The sequence below is a fragment of the Sinocyclocheilus rhinocerous genome, unplaced genomic scaffold, assembly GCF_001515625.1.
Source record: "Sinocyclocheilus rhinocerous isolate Xijiao unplaced genomic scaffold, SAMN03320098_v1.1 scaffold638, whole genome shotgun sequence".
NCBI lineage: Eukaryota > Metazoa > Chordata > Actinopteri > Cypriniformes > Cyprinidae > Sinocyclocheilus > Sinocyclocheilus rhinocerous.
The window spans coordinates 237,611-256,556 of record NW_015664206.1 but is presented as its reverse complement, the minus strand read 5'-3'; the positions used below and the strand labels follow the sequence as shown (position 1 = coordinate 256,556).

Here is an 18,946-nt window from a genome sequence, read left to right as displayed (position 1 = left end):
GGGAGTTTTTGGCTGAAAGGCACCGGACTGAATATTTCATCCAATTAAAGGCACATGCTGAATATAAAATCATAAATAATTGAGTCTGAATTCTTGGAAATGTTCAGTGCATGTATGGTCAGTGATTTGAAGCAAACCTTTAACAGCAAGTATGAGCAAGAGTAATAATAATACTTGGCCTAGCAAACATGTCATTCAGATAACAGACGTTGAAATATGAAGTGTTACCAACTGATAAGATAAAACCATTAAAGACATCTGCACAGTGAACGTCGAACAGTTTCAAAACTTGTCATTAATTTCCGTTTTGAGCTCATTTACAGCAAGAGCAGAAACATTATGGCAAATGATGCTGTACAACTTTTTTTTATTTTATTTCGAATGTTAGGTATAAACAAATATAAAACATACCGAGAAAATAAAAAATATATATGTGCATCATTTATATGCTATACACTCAAAACTTCTCATAAAGTCACGGATGCCAATCATTACAAAATAATAATTGGTTCATGTAAAATGTCTGGAGCTCTAAACATTATAAGTGGTTTAGAGTTATTACCTTTTTGAAGAAAAAGTTCAGTAGCTTCAACTAAATCAGTTGGACAATATTTTTTGACATATATTGTAATATGTTCATCTATGCAACTTAATGCACATAATTTTTCAATTTTTATAATGTATATTTCACAACCAATTTTTGAAACTGATGTATTATCCTTGATGAAGTTGTGCTCTCTCTCTCTCTCTCTCTCTCTCTGCACAATCTTACAGCAATCCTCCAAAAATACTCAACATTGCTCTGGAACATTCAACTAAAAACAAAAGTTGCATTTCACACATATTGGCAACAGCATGTAGGTGTAAACATGAGCCACAATCTTCTGCACATTTAGTGTGTAAGTCACTCTCTGAGCTCAGTCCTCATTTATTTTAAGGCCGTCCGGTTTTCTGTGACTAAATCGGTCACAAGAGAGTCTCCGTTCCATATAGAAGCAAAAAAAGGGAGACATTCATATTCACTAAATATAGTGTCCATAAAAAAATGCAGCATTAGCAACTCACAGTAGACAGCAGGTTCTGTTGTGCAGGGTTTAGATGAGCGATTGTCAACAACTTGAAACTAAGAAAGGAATGTATTTTTCCATAAACAACAGGTGAGAGGCGACAAAAAAAAAAAAAGATTTAATAAAAAAAAATATGATTGTTTTTCCTCCATAAATAACGTGAGAGGGAAAAATTTTATTTTTAAAAAAAGTTTTCCCACATTAATAACATAATAGGTGAGAGGGGAAGTTAAAATGTATGCCAGAATACATGGTTTATTTTGGAAGAGGAGGAATATTTGACATTTCCTTTTCAGCTGTAGAAAAATATTGAGAAAGCAAAGACAGTTCTTAAGTGTCTAAACCTAAAGATTATAATTAATTTTAAGGTATTTAATTCAGCTAATGCTAGCGCAAGTTGTACGAGAAAGTTTGTAGGATTTTAAGACGAGATGGCACTACTTTTTTCCACTGGCAAAGTACAGACTTACAGTAGTTGTATTCCAATTTGCATACTTATTATTATTATTAATATTTCAATGTCACCTGCCCATTCAGTCTTAAAGGTCCCCTGAAACAGGAAGACAGGGCGGGACATATCAAGTAGCCCCACCCCTTTTATTTACACTGTTTGAATCGTTCCCTGTCCCCTATATAGTGCACTACGTGCCATTCACTGTACAGAAAATACTAATTCTGTGGACAAGTGACCGATTTCAGCCGCGGCTTCAGCGTCTATTTTATAGTGTAGGGGGCGGGCGCTTCGGATTCTAGAGAGCATTTGATTGGACAGAAAGTTTCATGAGAAGCTGAAGTACGATGTGACGTCAAAAAAATCGTTGAGCCGTTTTGGCGGAAGTGACGAACTGCAAGCTTTGAATGCTTATATCTTCTAAATGCGAATTTTGACACTGTTTTGGAGCACACTGCCTTATAGATAACCTTAAGATTAACATATTGATACTAACACCCAAAAAACTTTAATTTTGATTTCATGGGGACTTTAACGACTTGGTGATCAATTGGATTTTCCTGGAAGGAGGCACTCGATGCTGAGATTCGGTTCGAGCTCCGAATGAACATAAATTAGAATTCGATAAAATGAGGAAAATCAGAGTTAAGGATAAGTGTAAATGGAGACAAAATCCTGAACGCTAATATTGTAATGGACCAATGTTTAAACACACCTTACGTTTAAAACGTCATTTCGTCATACGCAAAGGCTTGACATGAAGAAAATAAAACTAGCCTGATTCTTGAATCCGCCAGTCGTTTTTCACTGTAAACATGCATATAAAACTAAACAATCATAATGCTGTGGAAACATTCAGCCCGATAATGTAGGTACAACATTTTGCAAGTTCGTTTTAATCTACAAGCGTCAGTTTCTTGTCATGTTGGGTAGCTCCGCCCCTTAGTGAATCCTCATTGGTTCAGAATCAGCATACAGCTTTATGATTGGCTGTGATTTTAACATTACAAGCAGCATTTTCACGTTCACGTGGTGATAATATTAAGAGATAAACAGCTGTTAAACGTATTAAATCTGATAGTTAACATTTCCTGATCCTTATTGTTGGATAGGATGGTTAGTAAGACTCATTTCCATGAAATATACCGATATATATATGTGCCTCGGTTAGATAGTGGTTTTCATAAAATCGTATCGTTATGAGAGCGAGCGACGCGACAAAGCTAGATTGAAATCACGAGTTGTCATGGTAGTCTTTAGAAAATTAAACATAAAAAAGTAATATAAAAATGATTCATGCTATGCAGAATTTCTTCTAGATGTGTGCGGATATAATAACTAGTTCACCAAAATGTTACGTTTAGAAAAGTCCCTAAACCTACCGCCACAGGAAAATAACCTTTCTTTATATATAAAAATAATAATAAAGTCACTATAATCCAGTTATATATAATATATATAACACACATATCAAATTGTATAAAATATCTAATTGACAATGTGAGAAAGACCTTTTTTGGCATCTGTTCCATGTTCAGACTTCTCTTCCTGGATTTCTTACTAAGCGAAACATTAATTCTTGTCTTCTGATGGCTAGGAAAAGTTCACTTTCTTTCCCATGCCGAAACAATCGCTTCCAACAGCAGAAGTACGGCTAGTCAGTAAATGTCAACCGGTGGTTTTGAGGTTGTCATGGAAACAACCAGTTCCCCTTGGAGAAGTTCGTCTTTGTGCTCTGATACAATAAAGTCCCTAACGGTTCAATTAGATGTCAGGCGATCTGTGCACTTGGCGTATATGAGCGTGCATAAGACAAAATCCGGTATAAACACGGTCTGTAGAGAAGTTTAAAATCTAATATTCAGTGTTAGTTCATGCATTCACTCGCTCGCTCTCTGTGTGAAATGGGAGCATTATCCTGTGGAAGAGAGCGCAGTCAGTGCCAGAGAACAGTGTGTGTGGCTGTCTGTACGAGACATGGTGCAGCATCCAGTGCTCTCACAGGTCAAAGGTCAGGCTCATACAGGCCTGCTGTAGGAGTGATGGTTTCTGTCCGTGTCTGCGATCTGAAGGCTGGGCTTGCGTTCGCTGTCTTCGTTTTCAGCATTTTCAACATCCTGGCAGCGAGGGGGGCGCTCTTTAAAGAAGTCAGAGACGTATCGCACCTGTGACGGAGAGGAGAAAGTCCTAATGCAGCTTGCAGATTTGTAGAACACTGAAATAATAATAATAACAATATTTTAAATATCTATTGTTTTATTATTATATATTATTATTTATTAAATAAATATATTATTATAGATTTACTGTTATATATATTATATATGTATTAAATAATATATTAGATTTATTTAAAAAAAAAAAAAAAAAGTTTTTTTAACAAATAATCAAATTTCTCCATCCAAATTCTATTAAAATTACTGTAACGTGGAATAAAAAAATTCTCATTGAGTACATTTATATACTTACTTACACATTATTCTTTTTTCAGTATTTTTTTTTATTTGGGCTTAATCGTGGACATAATTTCACAATTCAAAAAAAATGATATCCCAATGTTTCTAAAACAGGATTTCTTTTCTTTATATTCAAACTATAATGGTTTTATAATTTGTTCGTCATTTCATGAGATTCACCCCACTCACCGTGAGGACTGCGATCAGCGCCCCTTGCAGGAGACCCACCACCACGTCGCTCCAGTGGTGCTTGTAGTCAGACACACGTGTGTAACCCACATAAATGGCAAAGGCCACCAGGAAGAACTGAATTGTGGGCCGGAGGAGGCGGGCCCACTTGAATGCCATACGTGCCTGGACATACAGCTATACAGGAGAAACAAGGAGGGATTACACAATACTTGAAAAGAGAATATGGGAAGAAAATGGAAAATCAGTCTTCAGGGTTCAGTAGAAGGAAAATCAATGCAAGTCATAGCAATTCCTTAAAAGATATGGGAAAGCACCTTGTGTGAATATGACTTGACTACACTACAGACACGTCTTGACATGAGTGAAGCAACCAGAAAACTATTCATTCTCCCTCATGCCGCTCCAAACCTGTATGCCTTTTTCTTGTTTGGAACACATAATGAGAATTTTCATGCTGTGAAGAGAAAAAGTCATGCAGGTTTGAAATAACATGAGGGTGAGTAAATGATAACAGAGCTATAATTATTGGGTGTACTGTTCCTTTAAGCACCATATACTGTCTTGATTTAAAGCTGGAGACATTGGGAATGTTTGAGGTCGTAGTTTATTGTCTCCGTGGTGTTTCCTGTTGCTCTGAGAGCTCTCCTTTATCTGTCTACACAAGTCTTCTGTGTCAGCATGATTGCAGGAGAGGAAGACAACTGTGACAACTCACCGCCAGAAACAACATGCAGTACATCCCGAAGGAGGAGTGACCGGAGTAGAACGACAGCCTGGCACAACACAATCCACGGAGGAAGGACGGATCGGACAGATACAAGACAACAATACAAGGAGAAAGGGGGAAAAAATAATTTTCACAGTGCACGAATCATTTAGAATGACACATTTATGGGTCATTCTTCACTTTCATACTATGTTTCATCGGTGTTAAAATATTTATCGCATGTTCATAACAGCCTTGACCTCCGAGTGCCTTTTGGTATGATGTGCGATGATGTGAATGTGATTGGTTTGGTAATAATACTTAAACCTAAACCTACTAACCTTAAAGGGATAGTTCACCCAAAAATGAAAAATTATGTCATTAATTACTCACCCTCGTGTCGTTCCAAACACATAAGACCTTCGTTCATCTTTGGAACACAAATTACACTATATTTTATATTATATTTTTGGGTGAACTATCCCTTTAAACCTACTCTGAGATAATCAGTTTAGTGATACGTGTAAAAATCTTAAAAATTTAAATTATTGATCTTCATCTCTCAGAGATGGCACATTTCTCATTTATATAATAACCAAAAATTATTATTATAAACATTGTGACCTATAATGTACAGCGTATTGGTTATGACAGCAATACTGATAACAGCAATTCTTGGTTAAAAGTGTTATTTAAATATTATTTAATATATTTATTATAATAATGATTATTATTATTTAATTATTATATTTATTATTATATTATTTATTATATTTTTATTATAGTATTTATAAATATTTTAAATGAGCTTTTTTATATCTTTAGCTTTTATTTTCTTCATTTAAGCACAAGTCTAAGTAATTGTGTTATATGCTGTTGTCATTTCTACTTTTCATCTAATATTTACATTTTATTTTATTTCAGCTTTATTTCAATTACCAAAAACACTTTTTAAATAGTTTTAGTTAAAAACACTGTGTGGGATGAAGAAATTATAAAAATGTTTAAAAATTAGAATAAAAGCAAATAGACAAAAAAAATGTAAATCTATATTAATTTATACTTTAAAAGGAAAAGAATTACAAATGATAATAATAATAATAAAATAATAATACATTTAAAATCATAATTAAAAAAATGTAACCTAATTGATTACAGGACACAAATAGTTCCTTAAAAAAAAAAAAAAGATGCGTGTGACCACACATCATACTTTCTAGTGCATGTATAATCAAATCTATTATTATTTCAGGTCTCTTGAGGACACAAGGCATTTGAGAACTCAAGTGAGACCTTTGGACTGCAAAGGTCAAAGCCTAAGAAAGCACAAATGTACTGGTCAAACAGGAAGTGAAACAACAGGTGACAAATATAAACAAATACAGGAAGTGAGGTTAGCAGTTTACGACCTCTTTCACCGGCCCTTCTCGTCCCCTGCTTCTGTACCTGGATTCGGTCACGTTGCGAGGGTTTCCCGTGCAGTTCATCTCCAGCATGTAGCCCTCACACACTTCCGGAGCACACACCGCCATGAAGTTGGGCCGCAATCGTCCGATGGTGTACTTGGTCATATCGGTCAGAGACTGGCTCACACACGCGCCAAACAGAAACGTCCCCACCACTTTATAGAGCGCCGCAGCGTACTGGTTAAAGTTCGAATTGGAGTAGAGACGTTTGGTGTAGACCAGGTAAGCCTCTCCGGAAGTGATCTGCAAGTGAGAAAACAACACGATTTTAAGGTTTAAAGGGATCATATGCTGCGATTTAAATTTTTCCTTTCTCTTCGAAGTGTTACAAGCGGGGCATAGAGGAGAAACAATAATGTACAGTATGTGGAAAATAATGTGTTTTTTTTACCTTAAACCGCATAAACACATTTCATTACACCAAATACACAAAATAATGTTCTTTTTAGCAGCATCATATGACCCCTTTAAGGTTTCTTAGGGTGAATGAGTAATACACTTAAAAAGAAAGGTTCTTTATTAGCATCTATAGTTCCATGAAAAAAACATTAATATGTTTCCATCCCACAAAAAGTTCTTCACACTCTTAAAAATAAAGCTTCTTTATTGGCATTGATGGTTCCATGAAGAACCTTGAACATCCATGGAATCTTTCCATTCCACAAAATGTTCTTTTTATTGGAAAACGGTTCTTTAGATTATTAAAATGTTTTTCACACTAAGAAAAAGTGGTTCTTTTAAGAATTGATCACTGAAAGGTTCTTTGGGGACAAATTGCAATAGCTCATACATTTTTTATTAATTTCTTATGCACCTATGTGTTATGTAACACACTTTTGTATTACCATTGTGTATCAGATGTGTTACATAAAGATTAATTCTTAGTAATGAGAGTAAATGAAAGTCAGAGTATGAGTCTGTGATGTAGATGACTCATGTTTTCAATTGTATTCTCACTGATGAATCATGTTGAACTAATTACAATGTTCTCTCAGAAAATGTGGACACAATACCCAAACCCACCTGCATGTTTTTGCAACCAAATTACGCAATAGATTCATTTCAGAATTACCGCAACTGGTTGGCTCTCACAAATAGTTCGATATCAAATCATTTTAGCCAGTTATGATGCTCCTTAAATGAATAGTTCACACAAAAATGTGATTTCTGTGGTTATATATTCACCCTCATGTTTGGTACATAAAGGTAAAAATGTGGTCACTTTGAACTGAAGTTACATCTGTCACAGTCAACAAAAGTAGCTCCTATTGAATTGTGTGCTACATTCTAACTAATTCATACGATAGCTTTGTGTGAGGAATAAACAGACTTCAGTGAACCAATAACATGAGAACCACTGTGACCGAATCACTGATGAAACAATTTGATTCTTTTGGTCTTCTAGATTACATTTATGGTACATTTTTGTCCTTTTTGGAGCTTCACAGTCACTATCCATTTTTTCCAACACAGGCTCCAATTTCCAACAAATGCATCAAGATGTTTTAACTTCAAAACCGTTTCGTCTGGCCATAATACCATAATCTATAATATTGATTTCTACAGAAATATGAACAGATCAATCATCATTTACAAGTGAAAACAGTCTAAAACAGTTCTTAACAAATATGTGGGTGGATTTTGATGTGAGAGAACAACAGGAAATTGACTTTTTCACTGAAGCATTATTATGAATTATGGACTTACATTTTGGCCAGAAGCAAAGCTCTAAAGTTAAAAAAGTCTTAATGATGAATTTGTTTCTTACAATCATGCAGCTTTTCACTTCACAAGATGTTAACTGGATTACACTGGAGTGGTGTGGATTACTTGTGGATTATTGTGGTGTTTTTATAAGCTGTTTGGACTCTCAGTCTGACGGCACCCATTCACTGCAGAGGATCCATTGGTGAGCAAGTGATGTGATGCTACATTTCTCCAAATCTGATGAAGAAACAAACTCATCTACATCTTGGATGGCCTGAGGGTGACCAAATTTTCAGCAAATTTTCATTTCTGGGTGAACTACTCCTTTAATGGTTGCTTAGCTGATTGATTGGTGGAGACTCACGATAATGATGGAGCAGGAAATGGTAACAGCCGCCATCATTTTGTGAGAGATGGTGTCTGGTCTGTAGGGGTAATGGATGGTCTCGTCATTGCAGTAAATGCCACGCTGGTACGGCCGGAACATGATGGTCATTATGATGAACGGCATCGCCACTGAAACACAAACAACAGCGTTATTATTGGCCTCAGATGGCTGGCTTGGTAACACACATTAAAACAAATCATCTAGTGCATGTCTTTTGTTGAACGTTCCATGGGAACAAAAAGAAAAATGCTTTATTAATAGGAAACAGACAACATGCAAGTTCATCAGTATTTCTGTGATACACACAGATATTAATATGAAATCTGACGCAGCTAGTGTGCAACACATCAGAAGGGTTTCCACATCAAGAGACACAGACTAATCATAAATGTCAAACACAACGCTGGGTAATCTTCTGCTTTCCATCCGGACACAGGAAGTCAGTGGGAATCATCGGCAGGGTCACGGCACCAGATGTCATTTCAACGGATGCCCACAACAGTATCTTGTAACCAGGAAAACATTGATTTATGGCTCCAACATGTGCAACTCCACTATCTTTTCTATCTGAAGTCATGAGAACCAGGGGAGGGAATATTTATAAACCCTAGTGGTGTTTCTCAAAGCCTGAATATTCCACACATCACTTTTTTCCCATCAAACATCAAAGATGCCAATCAGATTTATCACAGACTGTCGAGGGAAAATGATCTCGGAATATTAAGGCAGAGTAAAATATATTTGCTTCATCTCAGAAGTTCATCAACATATTTTCTATTCCCAAAGCCACGGTAACTTTCCCAGGATCAGGACCTTGGAGACCAGTCATATATTATATTACTTGGATCCACACACAAGCACTGAAGCAAATGTACTTAACCAAATGACAGACTGAAAGCGGTCTGAGTCAGAGCAAGTTTAAAGATTGATCAAATTTAAACTTTTAAAACTTTTACAGTTTAAAGATTTATTGATAAAAGTTGTTTAAGTAAAGAAATTTAGAAAAGTTTAATTAAAATGCTTTTAAATTCAAATGAAAAATATATAATTACAAAATATTGTAAAAATTTTTGAGTTCAAGCTCTAGGAACATTTGTTTGCAAATATCACATATTTTATCTAATGCAATGAAATTCACGTTCAGAAGTGTTTAAGTACTTTCATGACTACTATATGTTTGTGTCAGAGAGTGCATTTTTGGTGTTTTAGCAAATGATCTTTTGGCTTTTATATTTAAAAGAATTATTTAAAGGGATAGTTTACTCAAAAATGAAAATTCTGTCATCATTCACTAATTCCTCATGTTGTTCCAAACCGATATGAATTTATTTCTTCTGTTGAACATAAAAGAAGATATTTTAAAGAATGTGGGCAACCTATCAGTTGATGGTCCCCATTGACTTCCAAAGTATTTTTTTTGGGGCGAACTCTCTTTAAGAAGGATTTTAGGATTTAAGAAGCATTGTTAGGACATCTGTGCACCCATAATCTATTTCCAACAAGAAAAATCCTCATTTTAGTTCCAACAAGAAATCCCGGGTTGTGTTGAGTAAGCAAGCATTGTTTTCAGACACAAAGAACATAAGCATTTTCTTGCACAAAAGGAAATGTCCATAAACCCAGACAGGGCTGTAAAAAGAAAAAAAACTGGCCTACATTCATAACATTGACAATGGCACCAGCAACCGCACACATTTTCACAATGACTTTGACTGTAAAGCTTTCTTTTAACGGATGCGAGGAGATGACAATGAGCTTTGGGGGTCGTCTTTTGGGAACTCATAAAACTTTAATTAGAACCTTACTGTGTCAATGAAGGCAGAGTCATCAGTTACCATTAACCTACAGTAGCTGACGTAGTTTACTAGATTTTGGACCAGAGTCGCATTCTGACTCAGACTGATAACATTCAACTCAGTTGTGAAAGGTTTAAACCTCACGTTTTAGTAATGCGGCCCTTGATTTGAACAAGTTAAATGTTACTTCACATGAGACTCTCAAATCATGTGTGTGATGGTAAAACTGTCCTTTAGGAACACAACTGTCCACTATCACAGGATATTCAGAGCCTTAAAGATTCACGAAGGCAGGTGAACAGTCTTTATCAGATCTCTATCTGAATGTCAAGACTGTAAAAACAAACTTTAACCTCCTTCTCAAAGTATTTTTTCTCCCTTCCTTTTCATTATCAGCCTTTTGCACATCTCCCTCTTCCTTCTTGTTTGAAGAGACCGTATCATTTGGTTTCCTCGGTTTAAAACATTCACGTCACCTACAGCAAAACCTCCCGCCATTATAACAAGTTCAAGATGAAGATAATTAAGATGAGGGAAACCTGTTTGAAAATAATTTTTCCAGTTCCTTTTGTTGAGGTGATAAAATGTGTTTATTTCAGGCAACAGCCTTTCATTTATTTCCAAACATTATGTACATATTAGGATAGCAGTTACTCACGTAAAGCGATACAGACTATTTAGCAAATCTCAACTGCATGATTGTTTTTATTGTCGCATAATTTAAACTATATTATCGCTCGTAATGAAAGCATTAAATTTGAACATAAATTCACATTAAATACAGTCAAGTAATCTATATAACTCAGTAAATAAACAAACTTTATATTTAATAACACATTTTATATTTTATCATTTTTTTGATCAGTTTACTGAAAATTAACCATCCAAACAAAGTGATTTGCTTAAAAGAAACTTGTTTGCTTGCTTGCTTGTAAGGCCGTGTCCAAAACAAAATACAATTCAAGTTTTGCCTATATAGAACAACCAGTGTTTACTATTGTTAAAGGGTTACGTTACGGTGTTTTTACAACAAATTATAAAAAGTACTAATATAAAAAACTTAGCATTGCAACTTTGAATAAAAAGAAAGCATAGCATGCACTAACCATGATACATGTAGACATTTCTAGAGCAGCTCTGGTATTTAGCATGAAGGGTCTAAATGTCAGCATGGGAAAGAAAACAAAACTTCAAGTAGGGTCAGTTCTTCCTTTTGCACCCTGATGGTTAATGTGACATAGATGAGCTGTCTTAGATCGGCACGTTCACTCTTACGGCTCGTGCTGAATACTGGTTTAACCTGAGGGATGTGAAACTCTCGGAGAAGATCACTGATGCAGTTTAGAGAACTGAGATACGAGCAGCTAAAGATCTCAAACTGAACACTTTAGAAATAAAGGGTGGGATTCGATGGAGAACTGCAGTCAGATGGCAGAGTTCAAGTGTTTGGCTTTTAATAAGAGTGCATGTGCGGGAAATTTCCACTGGCAGAGGTGCTGCTAACTCAGAGGAGGCGGATCGGAGTTCAGACTGTACAAACTACTCATCATTACAAGTAGTTCAACTACAGGCAAACTACCCTCTAAAAGGCAGTTAAAGTAGTTAAAAAAGTTGTGAAGTTATTTGAAGAAGTTCTCTACATTGCAGTGATTTAAAAGGGCAATAACATTTTAGATTGCACAATTTATGTAAATAATCTGTATTTACGTGGCCTAAAAACTATGAGGATCTCAATTTAAGCATCACTCCTCATAGTATATATCATTGTTTTTAGGCCACGTAAAAACAGATTGTGAACAAATATGTAAATGTGAACAAATTCACACTAAATACAGTCAGGTAATTTATGTAACTGTGTCAATAAAGTATTTAATAAACACATTGTGTTAAAAAAACAAAGCAACATAAACGCATTCTGGGAACGCTGGTGACCGATGACTCAAATATTATAATTTTATAAAGTAAAGTAAAGTCAAATAAAATAATAAATAAAATAAAATAAAATATTGAGTGAAAATGAAATAAAAGAAGCTTAATAAATATAAAATATTTAAAAAATGAAAACTAATAAAAAATGACAAAAAAACATTAAATTACTAACACCTAAACTTAAATACAGGGCTAATGGTTTCTAATTGTCCAGCATGAAACATACCATGTTATACTAATATATATATATATATATATATATACATATATGGGGCATTCACATATCATATTTGAAGGAACATACAGCCACATGAGGCCATGATGGTAAACAAAACGTCCAAGAGAACCAGAACTCTTCAAAATGTCAACAAATGATGACATTCGGCTTACAGAAGTATCTTTGTGGCATCAGGAAATGTCTGTCTAGTAGAAGAAAGACGGGTTCCTGTCTCGCCATCTGAACAGGTGTCTCACTTCATTTGTCCTTTGTGTGTGTGTGTTTAATGTCACCTGAAACAAACATGCACCAGATGGGATCTTTTTATAATTTGTGGAATTTTCTCCTAAACTACTCTGTGAGGGAATTGTGTTCCAGCTAAATACTGACACTTGTGTCCACACTTAAATCTTTGGGTTTAATCACAGGTCAGAGTTAGTCATTAAAGCAACAGATCACCCAAAAATGACATTTTCAAGATGTAGACGAGTTTGTTTCTTCATGGAAAAAGCTTTGGAGAAAGCAAGTTCCATCACTTGCTCACAAGTGGATCCTCTACAGTGAATGGGTGCCGTCAGAATGAGAGTCCAAACAGCTGATAGAAACATCTATCTGTTCCCATGAAGAAACAAACTCATCTACATCTTGGATGACCTGAGGATGAGTACGTTTTCAGCAAATGTTCATTTTTAGGTGAACTATTCCTTTAATGGTATAAAGTCCTCATGTTTACATTTACATTTAGTCATTTAGCAGACGCTTTTATCCAAAGCGACTTACAAATGAGGACAATAGAAGCAATCAAAACTAACAAAAGAGCAACAATATGTAAGTGCAAAATGACAAGTCTCCGTGTGTAAATAAGGTCCAGTTGGTTGCCTGATTTGTGAGTAACCATAGTTAACACTCGCTTGAGATCAAAAGAGGCAAGCAGAGTGTGGAAGTCTGCGGCCTGAGGTTTATCTAGGTGGATGTTGAAGTCTCCAAGCATAGCTAGGGGAGTACCATCCTCAGGAAAGTTTGAGCGCAGCACATCTAATTCTTCCACGAAGTTACTTAGTGGTCCTGGGGGTCGATAAACAACTATAAAATGGATTTTAAGAGGGTTTTTATATTCTAGTGGTCCTGGGGGTCGATAAACAACTATAAAATGGATTTTAAGAGGGTTCTTATATTGTCTAACAAAACTCAAACTGAATTCAGCTGGACACACTTTCCTGTTTATCACAACAAATGGCCAAGCAAGCGCACGACACTGACAAGGTACGCGATACAGTACGAGACCAAACGCAATTTCAGCACGTCTCCACACAGTAAACAAAACAAGCGTTTCCTAGCAACAACAACTGCGCTAATGTTGCATTAAAATACTGCCAACTGTTTACGTTAATGAGAATGCAATGCATACTTGTATTGCATTATGATTGGCATTCTGATATGCACGCATGAAATCAAGCAATCCCAATCCTGCATAGAGTTTTGGTTCTTACAGTGATTGTAATCATGCTCTTGGAACAACATTCATATCAACCATTCAGATTTTATGATTAAGACTGGGTTCATTTCTTTCTGGTTTTAGGGTAGGATATGATAAGGATGGTTTGATGGAAATTTTGGTCCACACATCACTCTTGGCTAAAACGCATTGTAAAACGCATCCAGACGAAATGTAGCCGACACAAAACAAAACACACCTCACATGTCTTTTCAATCAGAACATACTGTTATGATATGGGCATCTCAAGTCATTTACCGTAAGTGGATGATGTTTTAAATCAGGAGCCGACTCAGAACATACATCTGTTTTAACTTCCCTCTTTCCACCGAGAGAAATAAAACATGTCCATTCACATTACATGAAGATTGAACTTCAACAAGCAACACTCATTAAAGAACTACTTAAAGATTATATAAGCACATCACTGCAGCATATCTCAAAAATGAAAGCCTAAACATACATTAACTATGTACACTTCACTTCAAAAGTCTGGAATTGCTATGATGTTGATGTTTTTGAAATAAGTCTAAAAAATACAGTAAAAACTGTAATATTGTGAAAAATTATTACAATTTAAAATAATTGTTTTCTATTTGAATATATTTTAAAATGTAATTATTGCTGTGATCAAAGCTGAATTTTCAGCATCATTACTCCAGTCTTCAGTGTCACATGATCCTTCAGAAATCATTCTAATATGCTGCTCAAGAAACATTTCATATCAGTCGTGAATCTTTGTGGAAACCAAGATACATATTTTATTTTTCAGGATTCTTTTATGAATTCAAAAGAACAGCATGTATTTGGAACAGAAATATTTTGTAACATAATAAATGCCCTTACTGTCACTTTTGATCAATTTAATGCATCCTTGCTGGGGGAAAAAAAAATATTTCTTTCAAAAAAGAAGAAAAAAATCCTCAAACTTTTGAATGTTAGTGTTTGCATACTTGTGTAAATTGTTTGTTTCTGGCATATACAGTTCTTGCTAGTTACTTCTGCATGTCTTTTATTGAAATCCCTCCATCCAACTCCAGTCGGGGACTTTATCAAAATATTCTCAAACTGTCATTAAATTAATCTAAATGTCACTCCTGCGCAGAAAACCATCAACAGAGAGTCTCAAAACAAACTGCCCGCCTCTGTACTCACAAGAGATTAGCTTGTTTCTTATTCGCCGCAATGGTTTGTCCTGAAGGTCACGTTGAGTTCCTGGTAATTCCTCCCCGGAGAGCAAAACTCACACACAGCTCTGGCCTTATAGTGGATCGACTGCATGGCAGGCCTATTCTGAAGTTATTACAGTGCCGAGTGATCAGGAGCTGCGCCAAAGGATCATTTGTCTTCGCACTCGCATGGGTCTGAACTCACGGAATAAGAAGCGCTATTGTCTTGGGGCCTGTCATCTGGTCCTCGTGTTTCAGCCAGGATGAAATTAGATAAAATAAACAGCCAAGAATTCATAACTGGACAGAGTTTGCTATCCTTGTGGCCTTTGACTCTGTTCTGCGTTTCCCATGGCCAGAGAAATTTGAAATTATACATGTTATTGGTCTTCCCAGGCTCAACAAAGCCAAAATACACATCATATCGCAATAGTATCCGTGTTTAAAAGCAGCCAAAGAGATTTTTAATAAGACTCAAATTTCGTTTTCTTTCACAATCACTTGGAGAATGTGGCTGCATTCAGTCAAAATGAAGGTTTTACAATGATGGAAAACTAGAGAGAGAAAGTGCCGCCACGCTGGAATGATAAAGTGATATGACAGCATTTCAACAGGAATGCTGGCTGAGACAGAGATGAGAAAAATCTTGCAGAAGATTGCAAAATATGATGAGCCATGACTGAAAAAAAGCTCTTGCATCAGCTTCTAATTTGCTTAAACTAATTTATTCATCATTTTGAAATGTCTTGGATTTAATAAACACTAGCTTTAATGAAGTTTTCTTTTCTTTTGTTTGAAATAAATTAATGCTTTTATTTAGGAAAGATGCATTGATCAAATTAATCAAGTGACAGTAAAGACATTTAGAATGTTACACAAAATTCCCATTTCTAATAAATGTTGTTCTTTAGAACTTTTTATTTATTAAAAAAATCCTGAAAATGGAAAAAGGATCATGGTTTTCACGAAAATATGAAGCAGCACAACTGTTTTCAACATTGATAATAATCAGAAATGTTTCTTGAGCAGCAAATCAGCATATTAGAACGATTTCTGAAGGATCATGTGACGGAAAATTCAGCTTTGCATCACAGGAATAAAATATTTTAAAATATATTCAAATAGAAAACACTTATTTGAAATTGTAATAATATTTTACTATTTTGCCGATTTTACTGTATTTGCAGCCTTGGTGAGCAGAAGAGACTTCTTTAAAAAACATTAAAAAAAAATAAAAAAAACGGTAACACTTTAGTGATATGGACCAATTCTCATGTTAATTAGTTGCTTATTAGCATGCATATTATTAACATATTGGCTGTTTATTAGTACTTATAAAAGCACATATTCTGCATGACCATATTCTACATCCCTAATCCTATCCAATACTATTAATGAGCAGAAATTAGGAGTGTATTGAGGCCAAAGTCGTAGTTAATGGTTTGTTAATATCAAGAATTGGACCTTAAAATAAAGTGTAACCAAAAAATTTTACCGACCCCAAAGTCTTTGTCAGGTACTATATATTTATTACAGTAAATGTAAATAACTTGTAAATAACCATTTTAAAATTCCATTATATTACATGGCAACCCTGAGTCTCAAAACCCTTGAGTTATGAGCTGGATGTGTGCTTGTGAAATCTCACTGTCTCTTGGACTGGAATCAGTGTCATTTTCACACAAAACTGCAGACACTGCCCACAGCCGCTGAGAGAAAACATTGTGTGGCCTCTGCATAATATCAAAATATGATGACAGAATGTACATCCACCGTTTCAAAAGTTCACACAAAATATTAGTGGTGTTTCACTGCACATGATAATGACTACCAGGCAAATATTTTACATCTAATCACTTAGTAAAGTAACAGCACAACTGCATGATTTGAGGAATCATTTACACATATCAAATATTACCCAGGATTGACCCTGATATTTAACTTCAAATGAAAAAAAAAAAAAGACTTCCTTTTTTCAAAGAAAGACAATGCAATATATGAAGAGACAGGGTCTAAAAGAATGCACAAACTAAGTCAGAGGAAATTACAGGAAAAAGACAGAACAAAACATACACTGAACTGCAGTTAAGTCACTTCACTCAGATTGATTAAAGCTGTTTCAAACATGCTGCCCTCCTCAACATCACAAGTCCTGACATATCCTGACATATTATAAATGTAAAGTGCTCTAAGAAAGCACAACTAAAGGATAATGACCTCCCAACATTTAACAGACAAGCAGAAAGAAGAGCTGAGGTCAACACTCATCATACACTATTATGAACTCGTATCAGTCTATCAGACTTCATCTCTAGTGGTGCACGAGGCTTTTCAATGCCAATTTACATTTGCATATTTCATTAGTAGTTAGCCAAACAAAACAGAAACCCACAAATTTACACTGAATACATATCTAGAGACCAGAAACCTAAGGGCAGAAACTTAAGTTTTGGGTTTTATTCAAGTGTGCATGCTTTGAATGTTTCCACTATTTAGAGAAAACCCAAAAAACCCAAAGCGCTTCTCAATGAACTTTAGAATCGGACATGCGGAGAGGGTCAATCCGTGTGACTTCCATCATGCTTGCTGACACACTGAAACACTGAGTAACTAACAGACAGAGTCTCTGCACCAATCGGAGAGAAGGGTTCTAAAAGAGGTCACTAAACAACCTGGATAAATATTAGCTTTTTTGCAGCTGTTGTTGCTTAGCAAGAAGAAAATAAGCTGGACAGAAGACAGTGAGGCTGTGACCCGCTTCAGCACAGGTTAGACAGGATGAAGCAAACTTAAAAAACATTTAACTTCTGCTGTGTAAAAGAGAGGATTGAGTGAACGATGATAACAGAGAGGAAGTCATTCAGGATTACTGCATAAGAAACTACATTCACAAAGAGCGAGCTGCATTTATTTGATCAAACTGTAATATTGTGAAATATTATTAGAATTTAAAATAACTGTTTTCTATTTGAATATATATTTTAAAATGTATTTCTGTGAATCAAAGCTGAATTTTCAGCATCATTACTCTACAGTGTCTCATGATCCTTCAGAAATCATTCGAATATGCTGATTTGCTGCTCAAGAAACATTTCTGATTATTATCAATGCTAAAAAAAACAGTTGTGCTGCTTCATATTTTTGTGGAAACCCTTATATTTTCATGATTATTTGAAGAAAAGAAAACATTTATTTGAAATAGAAATCTTTAATAACGTTACAAATGTATTTATGGTCACTTTTGATCAAATAAATAAATTGATCAAATAAACTGGAAAAAAACAAAAACAAATTTGGCACAGTTCTAAAAAAAATTATATCCAATTTTTTCAATTCTCACCTTGGGAGTGTTGAGCGCAATGGCTCTTCATCATAACAAACACATCAAAAAGATAATCATTATATACCCCAAAATCCTTTTGATTAAAATCAAATGACTCAAATTAACCAAATTAATAAACAGTCCGATAGAAACGTCAGATCCACCTTAGAAACACTGCCGTTTGCCAAAAGAAGTTCCATTTAAAACCAAAGAGGCACAAACCGTCTAATTTCAGTACCTTTTAAAGTTCCACAAATAACTTTCTATCCCAGGTCTTTAGAAAACCATCTACATTCTGGTGTTTTAAAGAACCTAGAAACCAAAACACTGATCAAAAGAACCTGTATTGAGACATCAAGAACGTCTTTGAAACTAAAGAACCTTCAGAAGAACTGTATTCTATAGCTCTGTTCCAAAATTTGAACTTGAACTTTCTTACCACCTATGATGTTTTAAAATTCTGCCTACACAGGATGCTCACTAGGTTTTAGAACAGTACTAGTTCCTCAACAGTTAGATTCAAACGTTTCTTTCAGTTCTTGATCTACTCACGTGTGTGTGTGTGTGTGTGTGTGTGTGTGTGAG

The 18,946-nt window shown here is 35.2% G+C and overlaps 1 protein-coding gene across 2 annotated transcripts in view; it reads right to left on the bottom strand.

Annotated features, from left to right (window-relative positions):
- Positions 1-1,995: 1,995 nt before the first annotated feature.
- The window catches only part of LOC107729984 (phospholipid phosphatase 2-like), a 26,188-nt gene continuing 9,237 nt past the window's right edge, over positions 1,996-18,946 (bottom strand). Inside the window, exons 2-6 of one of the 2 annotated variants that reach the window (XM_016540721.1) lie at positions 8,410-8,561; positions 6,319-6,581; positions 4,882-4,939; positions 4,164-4,340; positions 1,996-3,733 (exon numbers count right to left, since the gene is read on the bottom strand). In XM_016540721.1, coding sequence (XP_016396207.1) covers positions 3,524-3,733; positions 4,164-4,340; positions 4,882-4,939; positions 6,319-6,581; positions 8,410-8,561 — 860 coding nt within the window. In that variant the 3' untranslated portion in view covers positions 1,996-3,523. The remainder of the gene's footprint in view (positions 3,734-4,163; positions 4,341-4,881; positions 4,940-6,318; positions 6,582-8,409; positions 8,562-18,946) is intronic. The other variant, XM_016540722.1, reaches the window with a different exon arrangement.